Here is a 22,047-nt window from a genome sequence, read left to right as displayed (position 1 = left end):
TGTAAAGATTTCTTAATGGCATCGAGTGGATTTATAATGCAAATTGTACCACAAGATTACCTCTAAAGTAATAGGACATGCAATGGCATTTGCAGGTAGGAGATTAAGAGGAAATGTGAAGAAGTAATTCTATCTAATATTAGAAATTATATTTAGTGCAAAAAAAAGACTTGGTGATGCCCAACTCCCGTCACTCCAGATCTAAAATTCCACATATTTTTTACTTTGTATTTAAAAGGGAAATTCACACATTTTATATAACTTAAAGAGGTCGCCCACTACTGTAACATCGATTATGTATCCTTATGATAGGACATCAATGTCTGATTGGTGGGGGTGCAACACCTGGCAGTGTCGGCGATCTGCTGATATCGGTGCCGGTAGCTGCTGGAATTGCTTAATTACGGAGCTACGAGCAGGTACTGCACATCCACACTGTATTGATTTGAATAGGGGACAGATATGCAGTACCCGGCCGCGCTGGCCACTATCAGAAGATTGAACAGCTCCATAACTGAGCACTTCCAACAGCCACCGGCACCAAGAAGAGCTGATCATGGAGGGTGACGGGTGTCGCACCCCCACCAATCATACATTGATAACCTATCCCAAGGTTGGTCATCAATGTTAAAGTAGTGGACAATCTCTTTAACATAATGTTATTAACACATGACAGCAATGGGGATCCTAACCATCTGTTATGGGGCATCTGCATGACCTGCTGCCATATAAAAGTCCAGCATGGCTAGAAGGTAGTGACAATATCATCCTAAATTCAATATGGTGTCATTAATGTATATAGATCTATGGCACACTACAACTGATTACAGAAAGTAAGATGTCGCATGCTGCCACTTATTGTGACACCACTGTTGCATCAGGTTTAAGTGTGGATTTGTAAGTGTCAATCTACACCTCTAACTCAATACTTTTAACATAATATTTAAAGCAGCTAACAACAATAAAAATATGGCAACTTAAAATTTGTGATGACATTATTCATTATTGGCACGTTTCTTTATTGCCTTGAAATATACGATTCCGGTTTAGCGTTAAATTCTTCAATTCGTGCTTATGAATTTTGTCCAAATTAAAAAATGCTCCTTGTTTTTGTCTTTTACTTTTTTTCCGCCTTTTTAATGCAAAATTCCAAATCCATGAAAATATCATGTGGAAAATTGCTAGTGCACAAAAATGATTTCATGGAAAGACTGGAGTATATTTGCACCAAAAAAATTGTGACTTTTTAGAAATCCGTAAATAAAAAACTGACCACAAAAAAAAAACCCATGAGAACAAGTCAAAAATAGACTTCAAAATAGGTGCAACTTGAAGGAAACCTGTCACACTGTACTGGCACTTTGATTTGTGAACAGCATGATTTAGGGAAGGAGAAGATGAGCAAAATGGTATTTAGGTAGGGTTGCGAGAAAAGATTCAGGATAACTTGTCTTTTATTTCAGTGGACTCATATGAATACAAACGCCAGGGATTTTATTGAATAAAGTGCAAGTTTTACTGCAGGTTTTCATACACAAATGTATATAATCTGATCAGCTCTTTCTGCTCTGTAATAAATCCCTCTGGCATATCAGATATAATTTTCAAAGATGAACTTGGCACAAAACAAAGGCATCCTTAAAACCAGAAAAACTAGAACCTAAATTGCACAAATGCAATAATGAATAGAGCACATTGACTTGGATGAATCACTTATTTAAAGGGCTAATTTTAATGGGATATCCTCTTCAACAAACCTTCTACAAGTATGTGAATGTCAAGGAAGATCTACCCTACTATGATGTCCTCTCTTGTATGTAGACTAGAAAAAGTCCTTTGTTATGAGGGATTCAAAGTGGCCAAGTACGACATGTATGTACTTGATTGGGCGCCATAAGATATTACACTTCATTTTCAGTTGATATTATTGGGGTTTCGCCAGTCAGACTTAATGTATCGGGTAATCACTGGGGCAGCTGCATTCTGAATGAACATTGTCCAGTTGACATAACCCCTTTAACTAATAAAGGGTCATAGCTGAGTGTAAATTATGGTGTAAATGGTGGTGTTAAATTCTTGTAAAAAAGGTTATAATTTAGAAAGAAGTATAAAAAAATGATACTATTGTAATGCTGATAACAAACATGTAAGTTAGCTTACCTCTACGACATCCGCCTCTCTTGCTCTATTTTTGTCCCAGCACTTTTGTCAGATTATTGTGGCAATAAGATTTTTATTCATATTCCTATTATTTAGTCTCTTATATGAGTTTCTCCGATAGTCAAAATAATATTTTAGATTTGGAGTATTTACATATTAGCAAAAACATTTTAAAAATTGCAGTATCAATTAGATAAAGTAAGTAAATAGTATTTTACACATTAGTGTGTCTTATCTTCCAATGACCACGAGTTCTAGTCCCCAATTTTTTAAATATGGCATGCAATTTCCACTGCAATTTTCCATTGTTTTAAATTTAAAGGAGTATTCCTATCTCCAAGATCCTATGTGTGCAGGGAATTGCAGTAGCTTAGGTATCTATGGTTACAGCCAATCACATAGTGACAGTTAGTTGTTAGTTATCATAACCATGGATACCTAAGCTACTACAATGCCCTGCACATGAAGTAAGCGACATTGCTAATCAGTAGAACTATACAACATTTCTAACTGGAAGAATTTGCTAATATTATTATTACAATGACTACATACTGTATTGGGATATGATCTTGGAGATGCGAATACCCTTTTACATCTGCAATTGCCTACAGGACACAGGGAGATTTGGCTTGCAGTACAAAAAGTGGTATGGAGACCACTATCATTTCTATGTAAGGAACATCAATGGTCATGTTGAAAAAGGTTTCATGGAAGTAAAATGAAGCGTATATGATGAACACATTTTAGCATCTTTTATATCATAGTTTTAGCTTATATTGCAATACATTCTGTCTCTACACTAAGAATATATCTCAATTATTGGTTTTCCTTATAGGACCATAGCTTCAGTATAGACTTTAGTGAGCTCACTATGGGCTTTCTTTGTATAAGTGACAATAGCATGGATGATGTCCTTAACACTGAAACTCAGTAAATTAAAGAGACCTAGCTCTGTGGGTAATTGACTTGCCTTATTTGGTAGGTAATCAATTTCACTCAACAAGGATACAACACCCATTTTGTTCCTGCCACTAGGTATTGGCCTATTGTCAATCTGTTACTGTAGCTATTAATTGGAAACCTTGAACAAAAAATCTTTCAGACCTTTAAAGGGATTACGCCTTTAGCTTTTAAAGCATATCTTCAAGCAACATTTTTGTATATTAGATAGATAGCTATTAAAATATATTTGACACAAACATTCTTTTTACGAAACAACAAAGCAATAGTTCACTACATGCAAACACGTACATGGCTTTGAGGCATCAAGTCAATTAAAATAATAACTCTTGAGTTTAGTTCTTAATGAATTTGATTACCTATGCATTTTAGGGAGAAATGCCATGGTGAGGATAATTCTTCTACGGCCATGATACAGACATGTATCGAGTATGATTTTGGCTAAAATTATTTGGCCAACATTGAAACTTTACTGATGTGGAGTACCGAATAAAGCTGAAGACCTGGACTACTTTTGAATTTTTACTAAAATATCTGCACCGAAAAGCATTGACATTAGCAAAATATTTGACGCTTTGACTCTAATGATAGTAAACTAGAATTGACTCAAAGTCTTCCCTACCCATAATACGCTTGTTGACACCCAAATCTGAACATGTATATTGCTTCTACACATAAAGAAGTATAAGCTCTGTATTTATCAAATGCTAACCTCTGAATCTACATATTTTTTTTATTCTACTTATATTACAAAAATAACATTTCTGAATATATCTTTAAAATAACTAAAATGAGAAAATCAATCCACCCAGCTATTAGATCCTACAATCAACCACCAACCTGGGTACAAAGTGCAAACTGATTCACCAACTATTCTTCATTTTCAAGTATGAATCTCAAGACTAAACTTGACCCTCACAATGTTTCCAAATGGCAGACGAACTACAATTAAATTTGCACAGATTGATTCACTCATGGACTATGGATCGGCATTCAGTTTCTCTTAAACTCATTATCAATGCATGTGCTATGCATAATTGGATTAAAAAAATAGAAGATATTGACACGCACTGTACAGAAGTATTTGGAGTAAAGTGGAACAAAATGGCGAGTGCCTCCACTCTATGGACTGCAACATGCTAACCTCAATGGTTATTTATGCATATGATTGCAAAAAGTGCTCAGTATGCATGACAAAAATATTAAAACACACAATATGTAATCAATAGAATGACATTCACCTGAAATATATGTACACTCATATAATAGCATTATCTCCTTTCATAAACACTGACCTTCATTATTTTGGTATTGGAATCAGCAGCAACACATATTCCAAAAAATACAGAATTTTCTATACAATTCTATTTGCTTTATAGGCTTGGAAGTTTCTTTTTTTACTTTTTTTTGCTGTATCAAATGATGTCATGCAAGACTTGATCCTTCTTCTATGCGCTAATTACCTCTCGGTGTGAGGCTTTAACACAGGATTGTATTGTAAGCTACCATGATTGTACAGAGAAATGACATTAGTTGCCAAAAATCTGGTTTGCTATCACATTTGCTAATTTCCTGCAAAATATATAGTTTTAGAATAACTTCTCAATTTTTGCTAGCCTTTAACGTCATTAAGAAGAAACTTGATTATCTTGAAGTTATGCTTTCATTTTGTATTCTTTCAGGTTTATGAGCTACGGCAGAAGACAGTTCAAAATATATGAATTTTGAAAATACAATTTGTTTTTCATACTGCTAAAATCATGCTGAAAATGTACAAGAGATTGAAAATGACGAACTATGTAATTAAACTAGATGCTGGTACACAATGGCTTAAATTTATATTGGTTTTTAGCACTTTAAGAAAAAAAGTGCTTCCCTGATCAAATTACATGTATATATATACTACCTACATCTTTATCTATTCTAATTCAATTATATATATTCCATTCCCAGTATGATTTATCAACTGCATTGGCCAAGTAGTAAAAGACACTTCCTGGTAGATTGGCACAGTTTTCAAATCACAAAGATATTTCTGATACACAATAAATAAAATATTATCCCCAATGAAAAGTTGCAGTTCTTTCTTGACATTTTTATAGTCATTTCTTCCAGGTACAACACATTTTGTTCTAGGAATGTTTAAAAAGTTCTTGATAGAAAGTTATGAAAATATCTTTCTCTAGAATAAAAGATACTGCAACTTTTAACAATTCTCACTTTCAGATTCGGGAATATACATGACATCAAACGTGAGAATAGAGGTAACTGTACGATTGTAGACCTCGAATAGTCACCCAAGGTTACTTTCATACACGAAGGGAAACCACACTTTCTCCTCTCAGCAGGTTGTTTGGTTGCTTTCAGCTTCCAAAAATTGGTCAAACATGCAAGATGTTTGAGGTCAGAGATCCAAACAAAGCCTTGGTAGTGGGTTATAAAAAAAAACAAGTCAAGAAGTCAAGTCATTTTCTTTACTATTAAGATCTCTCGCAACATGGTCCTACAGTGCTTTCCAGGGAAAGTTGTGAAGCTTGACGAAGAAGAGGACCTGTAGATGGATCAACCATTGATGAGGTTGGGAATAACTTGTACCAGCCAATAACCATGCTTGATAAGTCCAATTCTTCTAGAAGTATTCTGGCAACTCCCATAAAATGCTTTCTTTCCATTCTTCCATAATTTCCCCAAACCATCACCTTTAAGACAACACATATATCATCATTCATCATCATTATACAACAGTGCCCTTGCCACTGCGACATTTCATGACCTGAAATAATATATACAGAGGTGCAATACGAGCAACGGACAATACGGAAAACAAAAATATGATAGATGGCGAAGTGGAGAAGGCTGCTGCCAGACACCTCTGTGTAAAAGGTATAGAAGGAGAAGGCTCTGATATTCGACATGCCTGATCCTTTTTTTCCTATGACAACATTGGGGTTGCCGGAGGCTCCCATGCACATTTAATGGTCAGCTGTTCCTCATGAAACCAAATGAAAGTAGGCACCTTAAACGGAACCTGTCACCATGAAATTTGCAGTCCAATCTCAATGTTATTGAGCAGGGGGAGTACAGTAGATTGATATATAATTTTGTGAGAAAAGATTCAGTATAAACTGTATATTAGTCATTTACTACTCTGCTCTTTTGGGGATTTTTGGTCAAGTGGGCAGTCCTATCAGTGATTACCAGCTGACTCTGTATGCACACGTCTACAAAGAAAGCTGTCAGTGACTTATAGGACCACCCACTGGACAGAAAATACAGGAAAGAGCATAGGTTTAAATTATTAAAACACAAGTAATATTAAATCTTTTCATGTTAAACTACTCGACTCCGCTGCTCTATAACATATTGTCTGCAGATTGGACTGGATTTTCATAGTAACAGGTTCTTTTTAAGTCACAGTTACTTTTGAATACCAAATCTTTGTTGATTTTTGCACCGATTTCTGTATGTGTTAGATCACCTTGTGATTGGGTTCTGTTCCACTCTGCATAACACACTTGTGTCTATTTTACAATATTACTGTTTAATATTGAGGCGCTTTTCCATCAGCTTATTTTAGGGGACTTTAAAGGGAATCTGTCACCTCATTTTTCGCATATGGCCACCGCCATTAGGGGCTTATCTACAGTATTCTATAATGCTGCAGATAAGCCCCCAATGTAACCTGAAAGATAAGAAAAATAGGTTAGATTTTGCTCACCCAGGGGCGGTCTGGTGCGGTCCGGGTCCGATGGGCGTTGCAGATCCAGTGCCTCCCATTTTCATGCGATGACGTCCTCTTCCTTGCTTCTGTCGTGGCTCCTACGCAGGCGTAATTCTCTGCCCTGTTGAGGGCAGAGAAAAATACTGCAGTGCGCAGGCACCGGAAAGGTCAGAGAGGCCCGGCACCTGCGCACTGCAGTACTTTACACCTGCGCAGGAGCCGCGACAGAAGCAAGGAAGAGGACATCATCGCTTGAAGGTGGGAGGCGCCGGACCCGCGATGCCCATTGGACCCAAATCAAACCTGGACCGCCCATGGGTGAGTATAATCTAATTTGTTTTTCTTATCGTTCGGGTTACATCGGGGGCTTATCTACAGCATTACAGAATGCTGTAGATAAGCCCCTAATGGCGGTGGCCGCAGCTTATATGCGTAAAATACGGTGATAAATTCCCTTTAAGAATGGCAAAGAAGAGAACTGCCATACATCTCCTCCTGAGGACAGATCTATTAAACCTGTAAAAAAAAGCTGTGTATAGATCGGCTGCTGTGCCAACAGTCACAATGATGTTAAATCAACTCTTAAAAGAGCTGGAATAGGATGTGAGTGACTAATTGCTTTCTTGGGGATGTAGTTTCACATTAAATTATACAGTATTTGAAGAGAAAGGACATGGCTTTTAGTCAGCTCTGCTGTTAAGTGCACAGATACCGAGACGTATCTTGCATAGCATTGTCACTAAGCCAAAGTATTAAGTGTGCATTCTGCAAAGATCAGTTACTTTTATCACAGAAAAAAATTGTTAACCTTTCTATGTATCTGTTTCGGCTCCATGTGACATTCAGGTTTATTTTAGGACATCCACCAGTCCATTTTTTATCTCTCTTCAACAACTATTGGTAAATTTATAAATTATACCTATTCAGCTATTGTATATTCAAACTTGTAGTTGTAGATAATATAGTTAAAGAGAATCTGTCACTAGGATAAGCCCTTCTACGTTGTCTATATGAGAATGCTGATGATAGAATCCTGAATAAATTGATGCCTTGATGTCTGTGATCTGATGTCTCATTCCAGAGAAATCTACATTTTCTTAATATGTAAATGAGCTGTTAAGATCTATGGGCAGGACAAAGATCTTCATGAGACTCTGCCTCCAATGCTTATTTTAAATGAAAGGGGGTATTACCAGTGTGAGACATGTAGATGAATAGAGGAGACTGTCAGTCATTACATGTCTCACACTGGTAACGTCCCATTCCATTTAAAATAAGTTCTGGAGGAAGATTTATAGGGAGATCTGTGTCTGACCCATAAATCTTAGCAGCTCATTTACATATTAAGAAAAACATGGATTTCTCCGGAATAAGACAACTGATTGCAGATATCAAAATATAATTTTATTCAGCTTTTTATAACCTACTTGCCTATGTAGACAGGTTAGGAGGGTTGCTCCTACTGACAGATTTGCTTTAAAAAAAAATTGAACGTGGCTTTGACAATTACATAACCATGCTATTACGCCACCTACAAGTTTAAGATGTATAATTAAAATGGTTAATTAATATCTAATAAGGATATGTAAAATATGTAAAAATCAACCTAAAATGGCAATGTATTCAGAGATTATATATTAATGGTACATAGTCACACTAATGCCAATAAATAATTCCAATTATGATTGGCAGAAAGTATAAGGTGGCTATGAGAAACTGGAAGTGAATGTAGCTAATTGAAATCAGCATCTTTCTCACCTTAAGGCCACATCCCTTTTCAATAATCAGCAACCCTACTCTGTTCAGTAGGACTGTTCAAATAAGTACATTTTCTTTACTTCATTTGCTTAACTACTTATCTTGTTGGAAGTTTGCTGCCATTTGAAAAATTAATGCAGTGAGGTCTGCTCTACCAACAAAGGGAGTGCAGGGCCAGTGTACAGGGACAGGTGCTGTTCCCAAGACAGTTGGATAAGTAGGTGTCTCAAAAGTTGGTCCCTCACCAATCATAAAAATTGAAAAACCTTTCATTGATGGTTGCAAACATTACGTCACAAATTTGCAGAAACATACATTTCCTATTGATTTATTCATTTTATTGTGATTGTATTGAAGCTTCTTCGCTATGAGGTCTAAACTGATGGTCTTTCAATGGTGACATCTTCTAACGTGGCTAATGTGACTTTAGGTGGATTCCCTCTTTACTTGAGATGGCAGATTAATTGCAATCATTACCGCGTGATGCACAGATGACATTACGTGATCCCTAGCTAACCAAAAGTTATATCGGGGATCCTAGAACGTTAGAGATTCGCGAGCCTTCTGTCCAGCAGTCAGATACTACAGAACTGGCTGAAGGATCAGAGTAACACAAATCAATCTGCCCAACTCTACTCTTCACAAAAGATTGCTCATTTTATTATCTATCATATTTATTTGTATTATTATGCTGGCTTTAATTTTTCTTTTTACTATCTTATTTCTTCGTTATAATAATATAAATATCCTGAAAGAAAGGTTTCTCATCCTTACCTGTAATACTTTCCCTTGTGGGCTCTCGGAAAATACAAGAACCTGATTATATAATGGGTCTAGTGATTTCCGGGCAACTTTTGTTTTCTTCTTAGCAACACAGAGCCCATTCTCCAGTAGATAAACCTTTATGTAAGCAGCTGGAAGATATAAAAACAGGCAATATTAAAACCATTTACCAAACAATGCAACAAACAGATTGCACACTGAGCAACATATGGACGATGCACACTACAATCTGCTGACGCTAACAATACCAGGGACACCAATCTCAGATTCTGAAAAAGTACTGTTTTATTTCTAGTAAGTCAAGTTTTGCTCCGCTGCTGTGAGAGGGGAAGAGGAGCGGTAGGAGAGGGGCAGCTAATTAGCCAGAGTTCACAATTAACCTTTTAGGCTCCACAACAGGAAGAGTAGGCCCTTTTGTAAAATTATTTTCTATCAATATTGTATTTTAATTTGCATTGTAAAAAAATGCAACTTTAGTAGCAGTGACTTGTTGGCGCCTGCGCAGAAGAAGTATGAAGACACTGCCCATAGAAGGGCGGATAAGGTTTGGATAATAGCGCGAGTGCAGGGCACAGGCGCGGGATTATGGCACCACAACTGCACATCATAGGGCAGTGTAAAGTGCATGGGAAGGAGGTGGTATGATAATGAAGACAGGAGGCAGAAATTTCTTCCAGGCACCTCACGCCCCATAGCCTGGAAGAAATCATTAACATAAAAGATTAAAACTCAATTTCTCAACATTTAGACTTCAGCTATAAAGTATACAGGCAAGAATATTTTAACCATTCTATTACCTTTATGCATATAGTAATAGCTTAAAAGCATCCAGGGGGGTGACCGATTCCCTTTAGTGGACCATGTCTCAGAGTCATTGGAGTGGGACAGTTCCTTCACTGTGTCTGAAGTTGGCCGTATACATTACATATATACTTGCCAAATATACCAATTTTGCAGAGACTTGCCAACCATTTAAAACTTAGGTTATGCTCACACGCAGCATTTTTTGTGCATTGTTTTTGCAGCCAAAACCTGCTCTCTTAGCAGCAAAAATGGTGTGTTCAAAATGCCAATTCTACATTGTTTTTGATGCACTTTTCACTCACTGTGCTTTTTCTGCTTTTTTTTTGCAGCGTTTTTGTGTGTGGATTACACGTGAGCTTTGTGGAGTACATGTGTTATAAATGTAGTTTTCTTCACCAAAAATGCTTCAAAAACACAGCGAAAAATGCCGAGAAAATATTTGTTGCGTTTTTTGCAGAGTTTTGGAACTTTCTCGTTGCTTTCTATTGGTGAAAAAATGCTGCAAAAACGCTGAAAGAAGTGACATGCTGCAGATTTAAAAATGCTGCAGTGCTCAAATTCAGTCAGGAAAAAAAAATCAAGCTTGTGCATGAGATTTCCGACATCTTAGAGCTTGTTGCTGATGCTGTGAAAATCTACTTCTTGTTCCAAAAACTGAGCAGTCCAGTCTGGAACACATGCAGTTGGGTTTGCAGCCTTGTTAGGTTACATGCCCACGATGAGCTGTTGGTGAGTTTTTGACGCTACAGAATTTCTGCACCTATAATTTAACTTAGGTTTCATGTGTTTTTGCATAACGTTTTTGTGTGCATTTTTTAACATGCATTTTTATCACATTTTTTTACTCTGCGGTTTTTGTCTGTGGTGTGTCATGCTTTAAATAAAGCTGCTTTGATTTTGATACTTCCTGTTTTTTTGCTTGACACAACTTTATTGATATATTTAGGTGCAGATTACATGTCTTTTTGTTTCGTTTCCACTGTGTAAAAACACTAAAAATGCTGATTTTGTTATGCAAATGCATGTGAAAATTACACACAGAAAACTCAGCATACCCGCAAGAGATGACATGCTGCGGATTTGAAGCACTCACTCAGTTTACGTTGAGTTAAAAAGAAGCACAGTGTGCAGGAGATTTCTATAAATCCCATCCACTCTGCTGGAACTGTAAGAAAATATGTAGAGTCAAAAAAGCACCAAAAGCTCATCGTGGGAAAGTAGCCTAACATAGTTTTGGTACATGAGGCTGATTATGAGCGAGATCTCACAGTTTCTAAGCAAATGAAGAAAGAAATTACGCATCTTACTGGATGTGAATATTTCATGTGCTTAATGGTACGTAATTATACCAGAGTTATTTTTTTTACAGCAATTTTCCTCCTGTCTTAATTTTTTTTTAGAAGAAATGGTTGACCCATAATGTACGACTTAGCATGTCTCAGCAGAGACAGGTCTATTTATTTATTGATTGATTTTCTATTAAAGGCACAGCAGCGCACATTCCCCTGAGATATTGAAAGGCAGAAAATTAATTAGTTTTTTGTTAATTCACAGGTGGTTAATCAATGTCACATTAATCTTTATTGAAATGTGTTTTTAGATCGTCTATGCCTAGATGTCACTGTTCAGTCAGTCATTTCTTTTTCAAAAACGTGTTATAATCCACAACAATCAGGTTAAAGTGTTCAATTTTCAAGTAAAAGCTTTAATCTGATTGGCCTCTACAATTCTACTTTCATTAGGTGTTAACGACCCTTATAAATTCACAAGAGCAGAGATCAACTTTGAAGAACACATCTGTGTCTCTAAGAATTTATTTTAATGGGTACAATGCAATGCCTGATTTCCCCTCTGGAGGCGCTGCAGGTAAGTTTAAATTAGCTTCCAGATTCCCCAGAGTTTATAGTCAGAAAAGCCTTTTGATAATAAAGGATTGTCCACAGTAACATAGTAACATAGTTATTAAGGTTGAAGGAAGACTTTAAGTCCATCTAGTTCAACCCATAGCCTAACCTAACATGCCCTAACATGTTGATCCAGAGGAAGGCAAAAAAAAACATGTGGCAAATAGTAAGCTTCACATTGGGGAAAAAAATTCCTTCCTGACTCCACATACGGCAATCAGACTAGTTCCCTGGATCAACGCCCTATCAAGGAATCTAATATATATATAACCTGTAACATTATACTTTTCAAGAAAGGCAACCAGTCCCCTCTTAAATTTAAGTAATGAATCACTCATTACAACATCATACGGCAGAGAGTTCCATAGTCTCACTGCTCTTACAGTAAAGAATCCGCGTCTGTTATTATGCTTAAACCTTTTTTCCTCCAGACGTAGAGGATGCCCCCTTGTCCCTGTCTCAGGTCTATGATTAAAAAGTTCATCAGAAAGGTCTTTGTACTGTCCCCTCATTTATTTATACATTAAAATAAGATCACCCCTTAGCCTTCGTTTTTCCAAACTAAATAGCCCCAAGTGTAATAACCTATCTTGGTACTGTAGACCCCCCAGTCGCTCTTCTCTGCACCCGCTCTAGTTCAGCTATGTCTTTCTTATACACAGGAGACCAGAACTGTGCACAGTATTCTAAGTGTGGTCGAACTAGTGACTTGTATAGAGGTAAAATTATGTTCTCCTCATGAGCATCTATGCCTCTTTTAATGCATCCCATTATTTTATTTTCCTTTGTAGCAGCTGCCTGACACTGGCCACTAAATGTGAGTTTGTCATCCACCCATACACCCAGGTCCTTTTCATTGACGGTTTTGCCGAGAGTTTTAGAATTATGCACATAGTTATACATCTTATTACTTCTACCCAAGTGCATGACCCTACATTTATCCCCATTAAAGCTCATTTGCCATTCGTCAGCCCAAGTTTCTAGTTTACATAAATCATCCTGTAATATAAAATTGTCCTCCTCTGTATTGATTACCCTGCAGAGTTTAGTGTCATCTGCAAATATTGAAATTCTGCTCTATATGCCCCCTAAGTGGGCATTAATAAATATGTTAAAAAGAAGAGGGCCCAATACTGACCCCTGTGGTACCCCACTGCTAACCACGACCCAGTCCAAATGTGCTCCATTAATAACCACCCTTTGTTTCCTATCCCTGAGCCAGCTCTTAACCCACTTACACATATTTTCCCCTATCCCCATTTTTCTCATTTTATGTATCAACTAGCTGTACTACCCGGCTTCGCCCGGGTTAATGACTGCTGTTAGCAAAATAGAATGTGTTAACAAAAATTTATTCTGCACACAAAAACCACAAAACAAATAGATAGAAATGTAATTATTAAAAGGCAAAAACTAAGCTAATAGAAGCATTTCTTAACATATATTAGCTTTGTTATACTGAGAATGTCTTTGTTGCCTATATTAACCAATCAGAGCTCAGATTAATTAACTGTAGCAAAATAGAAGCTGAGCTGTGATTGGTTGCTATTGGCAGCCTGATAAATCCCCAGCCAACAGGAAGCCCTCCCCCCTGGCAGTATATATTAGCTCACACATACACATAATAGACAGGTCATGTGACTGACAGCTGCCGTATTTCCTATATGGTACAATTGTTGCTCTTGTAGTTTGTCTGCTTATTAATCAGATTTTTATTTTTGAAGGATAATACCAGACTTCTGTGTGTTTTAGGGCGAGTTTCATGTGTCAAGTTGTGTGTGTTGAGTTGCGTGTGGCGACATGTGTGTAGCGACTTTTGTGAGATGAGTTTTGTGTGGTGACATGCGTGTAGCAACTTTTTGTGTGTCGAGTTGCATGTGACAGGTTAGTGTAGCAAGTTGTGTGCAGCAAGATTTGTGCATGGCGAGTTTTGCGCGTGGCGAGTTTTATGTGTGGTGCGTTTTGAGTATGTGCAAGTTTTGTGTGAGGCAACTTTTGCATGTGGTGCAACTTTTGTACATGTGGCAATTTTTGTGTGTGTGCAAGTTTTGCATGAGGTGAGTTTTCCATGAGGTGAGTTTTGCATGTGTGGCGAGTTTTGCGTGAGCCTAGTTTTGCATATGGCGAGTTTTGCATGTAGCGAGTTTTGCGCGTGGCGAGTTTTGAGTGGTGACTTTTGTGTTTCGACTTTTATGTGGCGAGGTTGGTGTGTGTGTGGTGAAATGTGTGCTGAGGGTGGTATATGTGTTCAAGCACATGGTAGTGTGTGGCGCATTTTGTGTGTGTGTTCATATCCCCGTGTGTGGTGAGTATCCCATGTCGGGGCCCCACCTTAGCAACTGTACGGTATATACTCTTTGGCGCCATCGCTCTCATTCTTTAAGTCCCCATTGTTCACATCTGGCAGCTGTCAATTTTCCTCCAACACTTTTCCCTTCACTTTTTCCCCATTATGTAGATAGGGGCAAAATTGTTTGGTGAATTGGAACGCGCGGGGTTAAAATTTCACCTCACAACATAGCCTATGACGCTCTCGGGGTCCACACGTGTGACTGTGCAAAATTTTGTGGCTGTAGCTGCGACGGTGCAGATGTCAATCCCGGACATACACACATACATACATACACACATTTAGCTTTATATATTAGATATACCTGTATGTAATCTCCTGTATATAGTATATACCTGTGTGTCATCTCACCTATATATAGTATATATCTGTGTGTCATCTCCTCCTGTATATAGTATATACCTGTATGTCATCTCCTCCTATACATAGCATATACCTGTATGTCATCTCCTCCTGTATATACTATATACCTGTAGGTAATCTGTTCCTGTATATAGTATATACCTGTGTGTCATCTCCTCCTGTATATAGTATATACCTGTATGTCATCTCCTCCTGTATGTAGTATGTACCTGTATGTCATCTCCTCCTCTATATAGTATATACCTGTGTGTCATCTCTCCTGTATATAGTATATATCTGTGTGTCATCTCCTCCTGTATATAGTATATACCTGTGTGTCATCTCCCCTGTAAATAGTATATACCTGTGTGTCATCTCCTCCTGTATATAGTATATACCTGTATGTCATCTCCTCCTGTATATACTTTATACCTGTGTGTCATCTCTCCTGTATATAGTATATACCTGTGTGTCATCTCCCCTGTATATAGTATATACCTGTGTGTCATCTCTCCTGTATATAGTATATATCTGTGTGTCATCTCCTCCTGTATACAGTATATACCTGTGTGTCATCTCCTCCTGTATATAGTATATACCTGTATGTCATCTCCTCCTTTATATAGTATATATCTGTATGTCATCTCCTCCTGTATTAGACCTCGTTCACACGTTATTTGGTCAGTATTTTTACCTCAGTATTTGTAAGCTAAATTGGCAGCCTGATAAATCCCCAGCTTACAGGAAGCCCACCCCCTGGCAGTATATATTAGCTCACACATACACATAATAGACTGGTCATATGACTGACAGCTGCCGGATTCCTATATGGTACATTTGTTGCTCTTGTAGTTTGTCTGCTTATTAATCAGATTTTTATTTTTGAAGGATAATACCAGACTTGTGTGTGTTTTAGGGCGAGTTTCGTGTGTCAAGTTGTGTGTGTTGAGTTGCGTGTGGCGACATGCATGTAGCGACTTTTGTGAGATGAGTTTTGTGTGGCGACATGCGTGTAGCAACTTTTTGTGTGTCGAGTTGCATGTGACAGGTTAGTGTAGCAAGTTGTGTGCAGCAAGTTTTGCGCATGGCGAGTTTTGCGCGTGGCGAGTTTTATGTGTGGTGCCTTTTGAGTATGTGCAAGTTTTGTGTGAGGCAACTTTTGCATGTGTTGCAACTTTTGTGCATGTGGCAATTTTTCTGCGTGTGCAAGTTTTGCGTGTGGCGAGTTTTCCATGAGGTGAGTTTTGCACGTGTGGCGAGTTTTGCATGTGGAGAGTTTTGCGCGTGGCGAGTTTTGAGCGGCGACTTTTGTGTTTCGACTTTGATGTGGCGAGGTTGGTGTATGTGTGGGGAAATGTGCGCTGACGGTGGTATATGTGTTCGAGCACGTGGTAGTGTGTGGTGCATTTTGTGTGTGTGTTTATATCCCCGTGGTGGTGTGGTGATTATCCCATGTTGGGGCCCCACCTTAGCAACTGTACAGTATATACTCGTTGGCGCCATTGCTGTCATTCTTTAAGTCCCCCTTGTTCACATCTGGCAGCTGTTAATTTGCCTCCAACACTTTTCCTTTCATTTTTTCCCCATTATGTAGATAGGGGCAAAATTGTTTGGTGAATTGGAAAGCGCGGGGTTAAAATTTCACCTCACAACATAGCTTTGACGCTCTCGGGGTCCAGACGTGTGACTGTGCAAAATTTTGTGGCTGTAGCTGCGACGGTTCAGATGCCAATCCCGGACATACACACATACACACATTCAGCTTTATATATTAGATTGTTTGTGTGGCACTGTATCAAAAGCTTTTGAAAAGTCCATATACACTACGTGCACTGTGTTCCCTTGGTCCAGTCCGGAACTTACCTCTTCATAGAAATTGATCAGATTTGTCTGACAGGAACGGTCCCTAGTACACCCGTGCTGATACTGGGTCATGAGGTTATTCCTCTTCAGATACTCCAGTATAGCATCCCTTAGAATGCCCTCCAGGATTTTACCCACAGTAGAGGTTAAGCTTACTGGCCTATAATTTCCGAGTTCAGTTTTTGTCCCCTTTTTGAATATTGGCACTACATTTTCTATACGCCAATCCTGTGGTACAGTAGGCAACGTCTTTAATTATTTAGAAAAATAATAGGAACAAATAGGCACATTACAGCTGTTCAGCCGTAAAATGATTTTTATTTTCTAGATGCCCTAATTATTAGATATTGAATATTTCCTTTAAAGTAATGGCCCTAATCTGCAGACCTCAGAAGTTATTTGAAAGCGCTTTCTGGAAACATCTGCGCCTCTTGTTCTATTTCCAATAATAACACAAAGCCTCGAGCTCGGTAATCTTTAGTGCTACAATTATTTGACAAAGTAATCTTGATGAATAATGTATTTTTCCATTTAACTTTCATTTCGCAGACCTAAGAGTCCTTGGTAATATACTAAAAAAAAAGTTGAACGTCTTCCTGCATGTCCTCTAAAGGATAAGATGTTCTTTTATGCCAAGCTCTGATTCCACTGTGATTAGCCGGGATTTTAATGTGAACTCAAGTTGTTGGAAGTGTGGACTTTGTATTTTACACAGTTAGGCCGGCCTCACACTAGCGAGTTTTACGGACGTATGAGCGCATAAACTACGTCCGTAAAACTCGCAAAATAAACGGCACAATTATTCTCAATGGGGCTGCTCCTATCAGCCGTATATTACGGATCCGTAATATACGGCTTTCTGCGGCCGTACAAAATCGCAGCATGCTGCGTTTGTCACCGTATTGCGCAAAAAAATCGCCAATGAAAGTCTATGGGGGCGAGAAAAATACGGATTCCACACTGACCAGCAGTGTGACTTGCGAGAAATACGCAGCGGTGTTAGTGAAAAGTCGGTAATTCAATTGCCGGCTTTTCATTTCTCCTGCACAAACCCGACATGATATGAGACATGGTTTACATACAGTAAACCATCTCATATCCCCCTTTTTTTTTGCATATTCCACACTACTAATGTTAGTAGTGTGTATGTGCAAAATTTCAGCGCTGTAGCTGCTGAAATAAAGGGTTAAATGGCGGAAAAAATTGGCGTGGGCTCCCGCGCAATTTTCTCCGCCAGAATGGTAAAGCCAGTGACTGAGGGCAGATATTAATAGCCAGGAGAGGGTCCATGGTTATTGGCCCCCCCGGCTACAAACATCTGCCCCCAGCCACCCCAGAAAAGGCACATCTGGAAGATGCGCCTATTCTGGCACTTGGCCACTCTCTTCCCACTCCCTGTAGCGGTGGGATATGGGGTAATGAAGGGGTAATGCCACCTTGCTATTGTAAGGTGACATTAAGCCAGATTAATAATGGAGAGGCGTCAATTATGACACCTATCCATTATTAATCCAATTGTTGGAAAGGGTTAAAACACACACACACACATGATTTAAAAGTATTTTAATGAAATAAACACAGCGGTTGTTGTAATAATTTATTGTTCTCTCAATCCATCAGGAACACCCTCGCTTGGAAAAATAATAAACGCACAATATACATACCGTATTTTCCGGCGTATAAGACGACTTTTTAACCCCCGAAAATCTTCTTAAAAGTCGGGGGTCGTCTTATACGCCGGGAATCGACTTGTACGCCGGTGTATATGGTGGGTGGGGAGGGGGAGTGATCCTGATGACGAGGGGGCGTCTCACAGGAAAGTGAGTAATCCCCATTACCTTATCCTAGCGGTGCAGCGTGGGGGTGTCAGTGCTGGGAGCGGCGGCGGCTGCTGTGTTCTGGTGCGGCGGCTCCTCTTCTGTGTGGGGCCTCTGTGCTGTGAGGTGGCGGCGGCAGCGGCGTATCTTTATCCAGTTGGGGCTCCTCCGGCATCTCCTTAGCCCTGGAGGCCCCGCCGCAACTCCATCGGTGCAATGTGGTGGCCTCCGGGAAAATGGCCGCTGCTCAGATTCAGATCTCGTGTCCCGAGATTTCGGGACGAGATCTGAATCTGAGCAGCGGCCATTTTCCCGGAGGCCACCGCATCGCACCTATTGAGCTGCCTCCGGGAAAATGGCCGCTGCATTGCACTCATGGAGTTGCGGCGGGGCCTCCAGGGCTAAGGAGATGCCGGAGGAGCCCCAACTGGATAAAGATATGCCGCCGCCACCGCCACCGCCACCGCACAGCACAGAGGCCCCACACAGAAGAGGAGCCGCCGCACCAGAGCACAGCAGCCGCCGCACCAGAGCACAGCAGCCGCCGCCGCCACTCCCAGCACTGAGACCCCCACGCTGCACCGCTACGATAAGGTAATGGGGGATACTCACTTTCCTGTGAGACGCCCCCTCGTCATCAGGATCACTCCCCCCCCCCCCCCCCAAAAGGCACATATTCACCGGCCCTATAAGACGACATAGGGTGTATAAGAAGACCCCCGACTTTTAAGAAGATTTTATATTTTAACTGGTAAAGTTGGGGGGTCGTCTTATACGCCCAGTCGTCTTATACGCCGGAAAATACGGTACCTTCTGGTGAACCGTCTCGTCCCACGAAGTAATCCATCTGAAGGGGTTAACTAATATTACAGGCAGGAGCCCTGCTAAATGCAGCGGTGCTCCGTGCCTGTAATCCCCGGCGAATGAATGAAATGTAGGTCATTGACCTACATTTCCTTCAGTCGCGGTGAGGCGCCCTCTGGTGGATGTTCTCATGAACTGCAGCCTGGGAACTTTTTCCCACGCTCCAGGTCATATGAGGACATCCACCAGGGGGCGCATCACCGCGACTGAAGGAAATGTAGGTCAATGACCTACATTTCATTCATTCGCCGGGGATTACAGGCACGGAGCACCGCTGCATTTAGCAGGGCTCCTGCCTGTAATATTAGTTAACCCCTTCAGATGGATTACTTCGTGGGACGAGACGGTTCACCAGAAGGTATGTATCTTGTGCGTTTATTATTTTTCCAAGCGAGGGTGGTCCTGATGGATTGAGAGAACAATAAATTATTACAACAACCGCTGTGTTTATTTCATTAAAATACTTTTAAATCATGTGTGTGTGTTTTTTAACCCTTTCCAACAATTGGATTAATAATGGATAGGTGTCATAATTGACGCCTCTCCATTATTAATCTGGTTTAATGTCACCTTACAATAGCAAGGTGGCATTAACCCTTCATTACCCCATATCCCACCGCTACAGGGAGTGGGAAGAGAGTGGCCAAGTGCCAGAATAGGCGCATCTTCCAGATGTGCCTTTTCTGGGGTGGCTGGGGGCAGATGTTTGTAGCCACGGGGGGCCAATAACCATGGACCCTCTCATGGCTATTAATATCTGCCCTCGGTCACTGGCTTTACCATTCTGGCGGAGAAAATTGCGCGGGAGCCCACGCCAATTTTTTCCGCCATTTAACCCTTTATTTCAGCAGCTACAGCGCTGAAATTTTGCACATACACACTACTAACATTAGTAGTGTGGAATATGCAAAAAAAAAGGGGATATGAGATGGTTTACTGTATGTAAACCATGTCTCATATCCTGTCGGGTTTGTGCAGGAGAAATGAGAAGCCGGCAATTGAATTACCGGCTTTTAACACATATCGCGCTGAATGAAATCTAAATACAGAATATATATATATGTGTCTCAATGACATATATATATATATATATATATATATACTGTATATATGTTTTCCCGAACATTTGAGCACATAAATCCATTAGATGTCGGTTTTGCAAGCCTGCGCGAAAATCTCGCAGTACGGATGCCATACGGATTACATACGGAGGATGCCATGCGCAAAATACGCTGACACACCCTGACTACGGATCACTATTTTGGGAACATTTCTCCGTATTACGGCCGTAGTACGGACGTATAATACGTGGCGTATTGTCTTACGCCCAGTGTGAGGCCGGCCTTATGTGTTTCTAATACTATTCATTTTAAAAAGAGAATATAACAATGCAGTAGCCTGAGCCCTCTTCAGAGTCAAAAATAGTCCTAGTTCAACCAACCAACCAAGGCAAAGGAGCTAAAGGCAAAGCTGCAGAAATACACTCTTGAAATCTACACATACAGTGGGGTAAATAAATATTTGATCCCTTGCTGATTTTGTAAGTTTGCCCATGGACAAAGACATGTACAGTCTATAATTTTAAGGGTAGGTTAATTTTAACATTGAGAGACAGAATATCAAAAATAAAATCCAGAAAATCACATTGTATAAATTATATAAATGTATCTGTGATTTTCTGGATTTTATTTTTGATATTCTGCAGAGTGCAGGATAAATGTGCCCTGAGCCTTACTGTTATCTTTTGGAGGCATACTTAATAAATCAACAGCATGTAAAGAATTGGTTTTATTTATTTTTTATGCCGTTCCTCGGGCGGTATAAGTCATTAGGCGACTTTATTCTTCGTGTCGGTGTGATTACAGCAATACCAGATTTATAATCGAGATTTTATGTTTGGCTGCTGTCACACACTGAAAGACGCTTTTTATTGCGAAAACTAGTTTTTGCATCACCATATTTTGAGAGCTATAATTTTTTCCATATTTTGGCCGACAGAGTCATGTTATGGCTTGCTATTTGTCGGACGAGTTGACGTTTTTATTGGTACCATTTTTGGGCACATGACATTTTTTGATCGCTTTCTATTCTGATTTTTGGAAGACAGAATGAACAAAAACTAGTAATTCATGCATTGCTTTTTATTTGTTTTTTTATACCGTTCCGCATGTGGTAAAATTGGTAAGGCAGCTTTATTCTTTAGGTCAGTAGAATTACAGTGATACCCAATTTATATCTTTTTTTTATGTTTTAGCGCTTTTACACAATAAAAGCTATTTTATAGAAAAATAATTATTTTTGCCTCAATTTATTCTCAGAGCTATAACTTTTTTATTTTTCTGCTGATAGAGTTGTATGACAGCTTGTTTTTTGCGATACAAGATGCTGTTTTCAGCGGTACCATTTTTATTTACATTTGTCTTTTTGATCGCGTTATATTGCACTTTTTGCATTGTTTTTTGCCTTTTTTATGGTATTTGATGAAGGGGTTAACTAGTGGGACAGTTTTATAGAGCAGGTCGTTATGGACGCAGCGATACCAAATATGTGTATTTTTTATTTTTTACATAAATAAATGTATTTATTGGAAAAATATTAGATTTTTTTTTCTTATTTGGGGATTTAAAAAAAATATTTTCACACTTTGTAATAATTTTTTTTAATACTTTTTTACATTGTCCCATCCCGGGACATCACCGTATAGTGTCAGATCGCTGATCT

At 39.2% G+C, this 22,047-nt stretch overlaps 1 protein-coding gene across 3 annotated transcripts in view; it reads right to left on the bottom strand.

Moving 5' to 3' along the window:
- Positions 1-4,529: 4,529 nt before the first annotated feature.
- RIMS4 (regulating synaptic membrane exocytosis 4) overlaps positions 4,530-22,047 on the bottom strand; it is a 1,070,250-nt gene continuing 1,052,732 nt past the window's right edge. For all 3 annotated transcript variants that reach the window (XM_077252187.1, XM_077252185.1, XM_077252186.1), the window contains 2 exons: positions 9,374-9,513; positions 4,530-5,819 (listed from right to left, as the gene is read on the bottom strand). In XM_077252187.1, coding sequence (XP_077108302.1) covers positions 5,601-5,819; positions 9,374-9,513 — 359 coding nt within the window. In that variant the 3' untranslated portion in view covers positions 4,530-5,600. The remainder of the gene's footprint in view (positions 5,820-9,373; positions 9,514-22,047) is intronic.

This window comes from Ranitomeya variabilis, chromosome 4, assembly GCF_051348905.1.
Source record: "Ranitomeya variabilis isolate aRanVar5 chromosome 4, aRanVar5.hap1, whole genome shotgun sequence".
Lineage (NCBI taxonomy): Eukaryota > Metazoa > Chordata > Amphibia > Anura > Dendrobatidae > Ranitomeya > Ranitomeya variabilis.
Note: the sequence above shows the minus strand (reverse complement) of the source record. Positions and strands in the feature narration are given on the sequence as shown.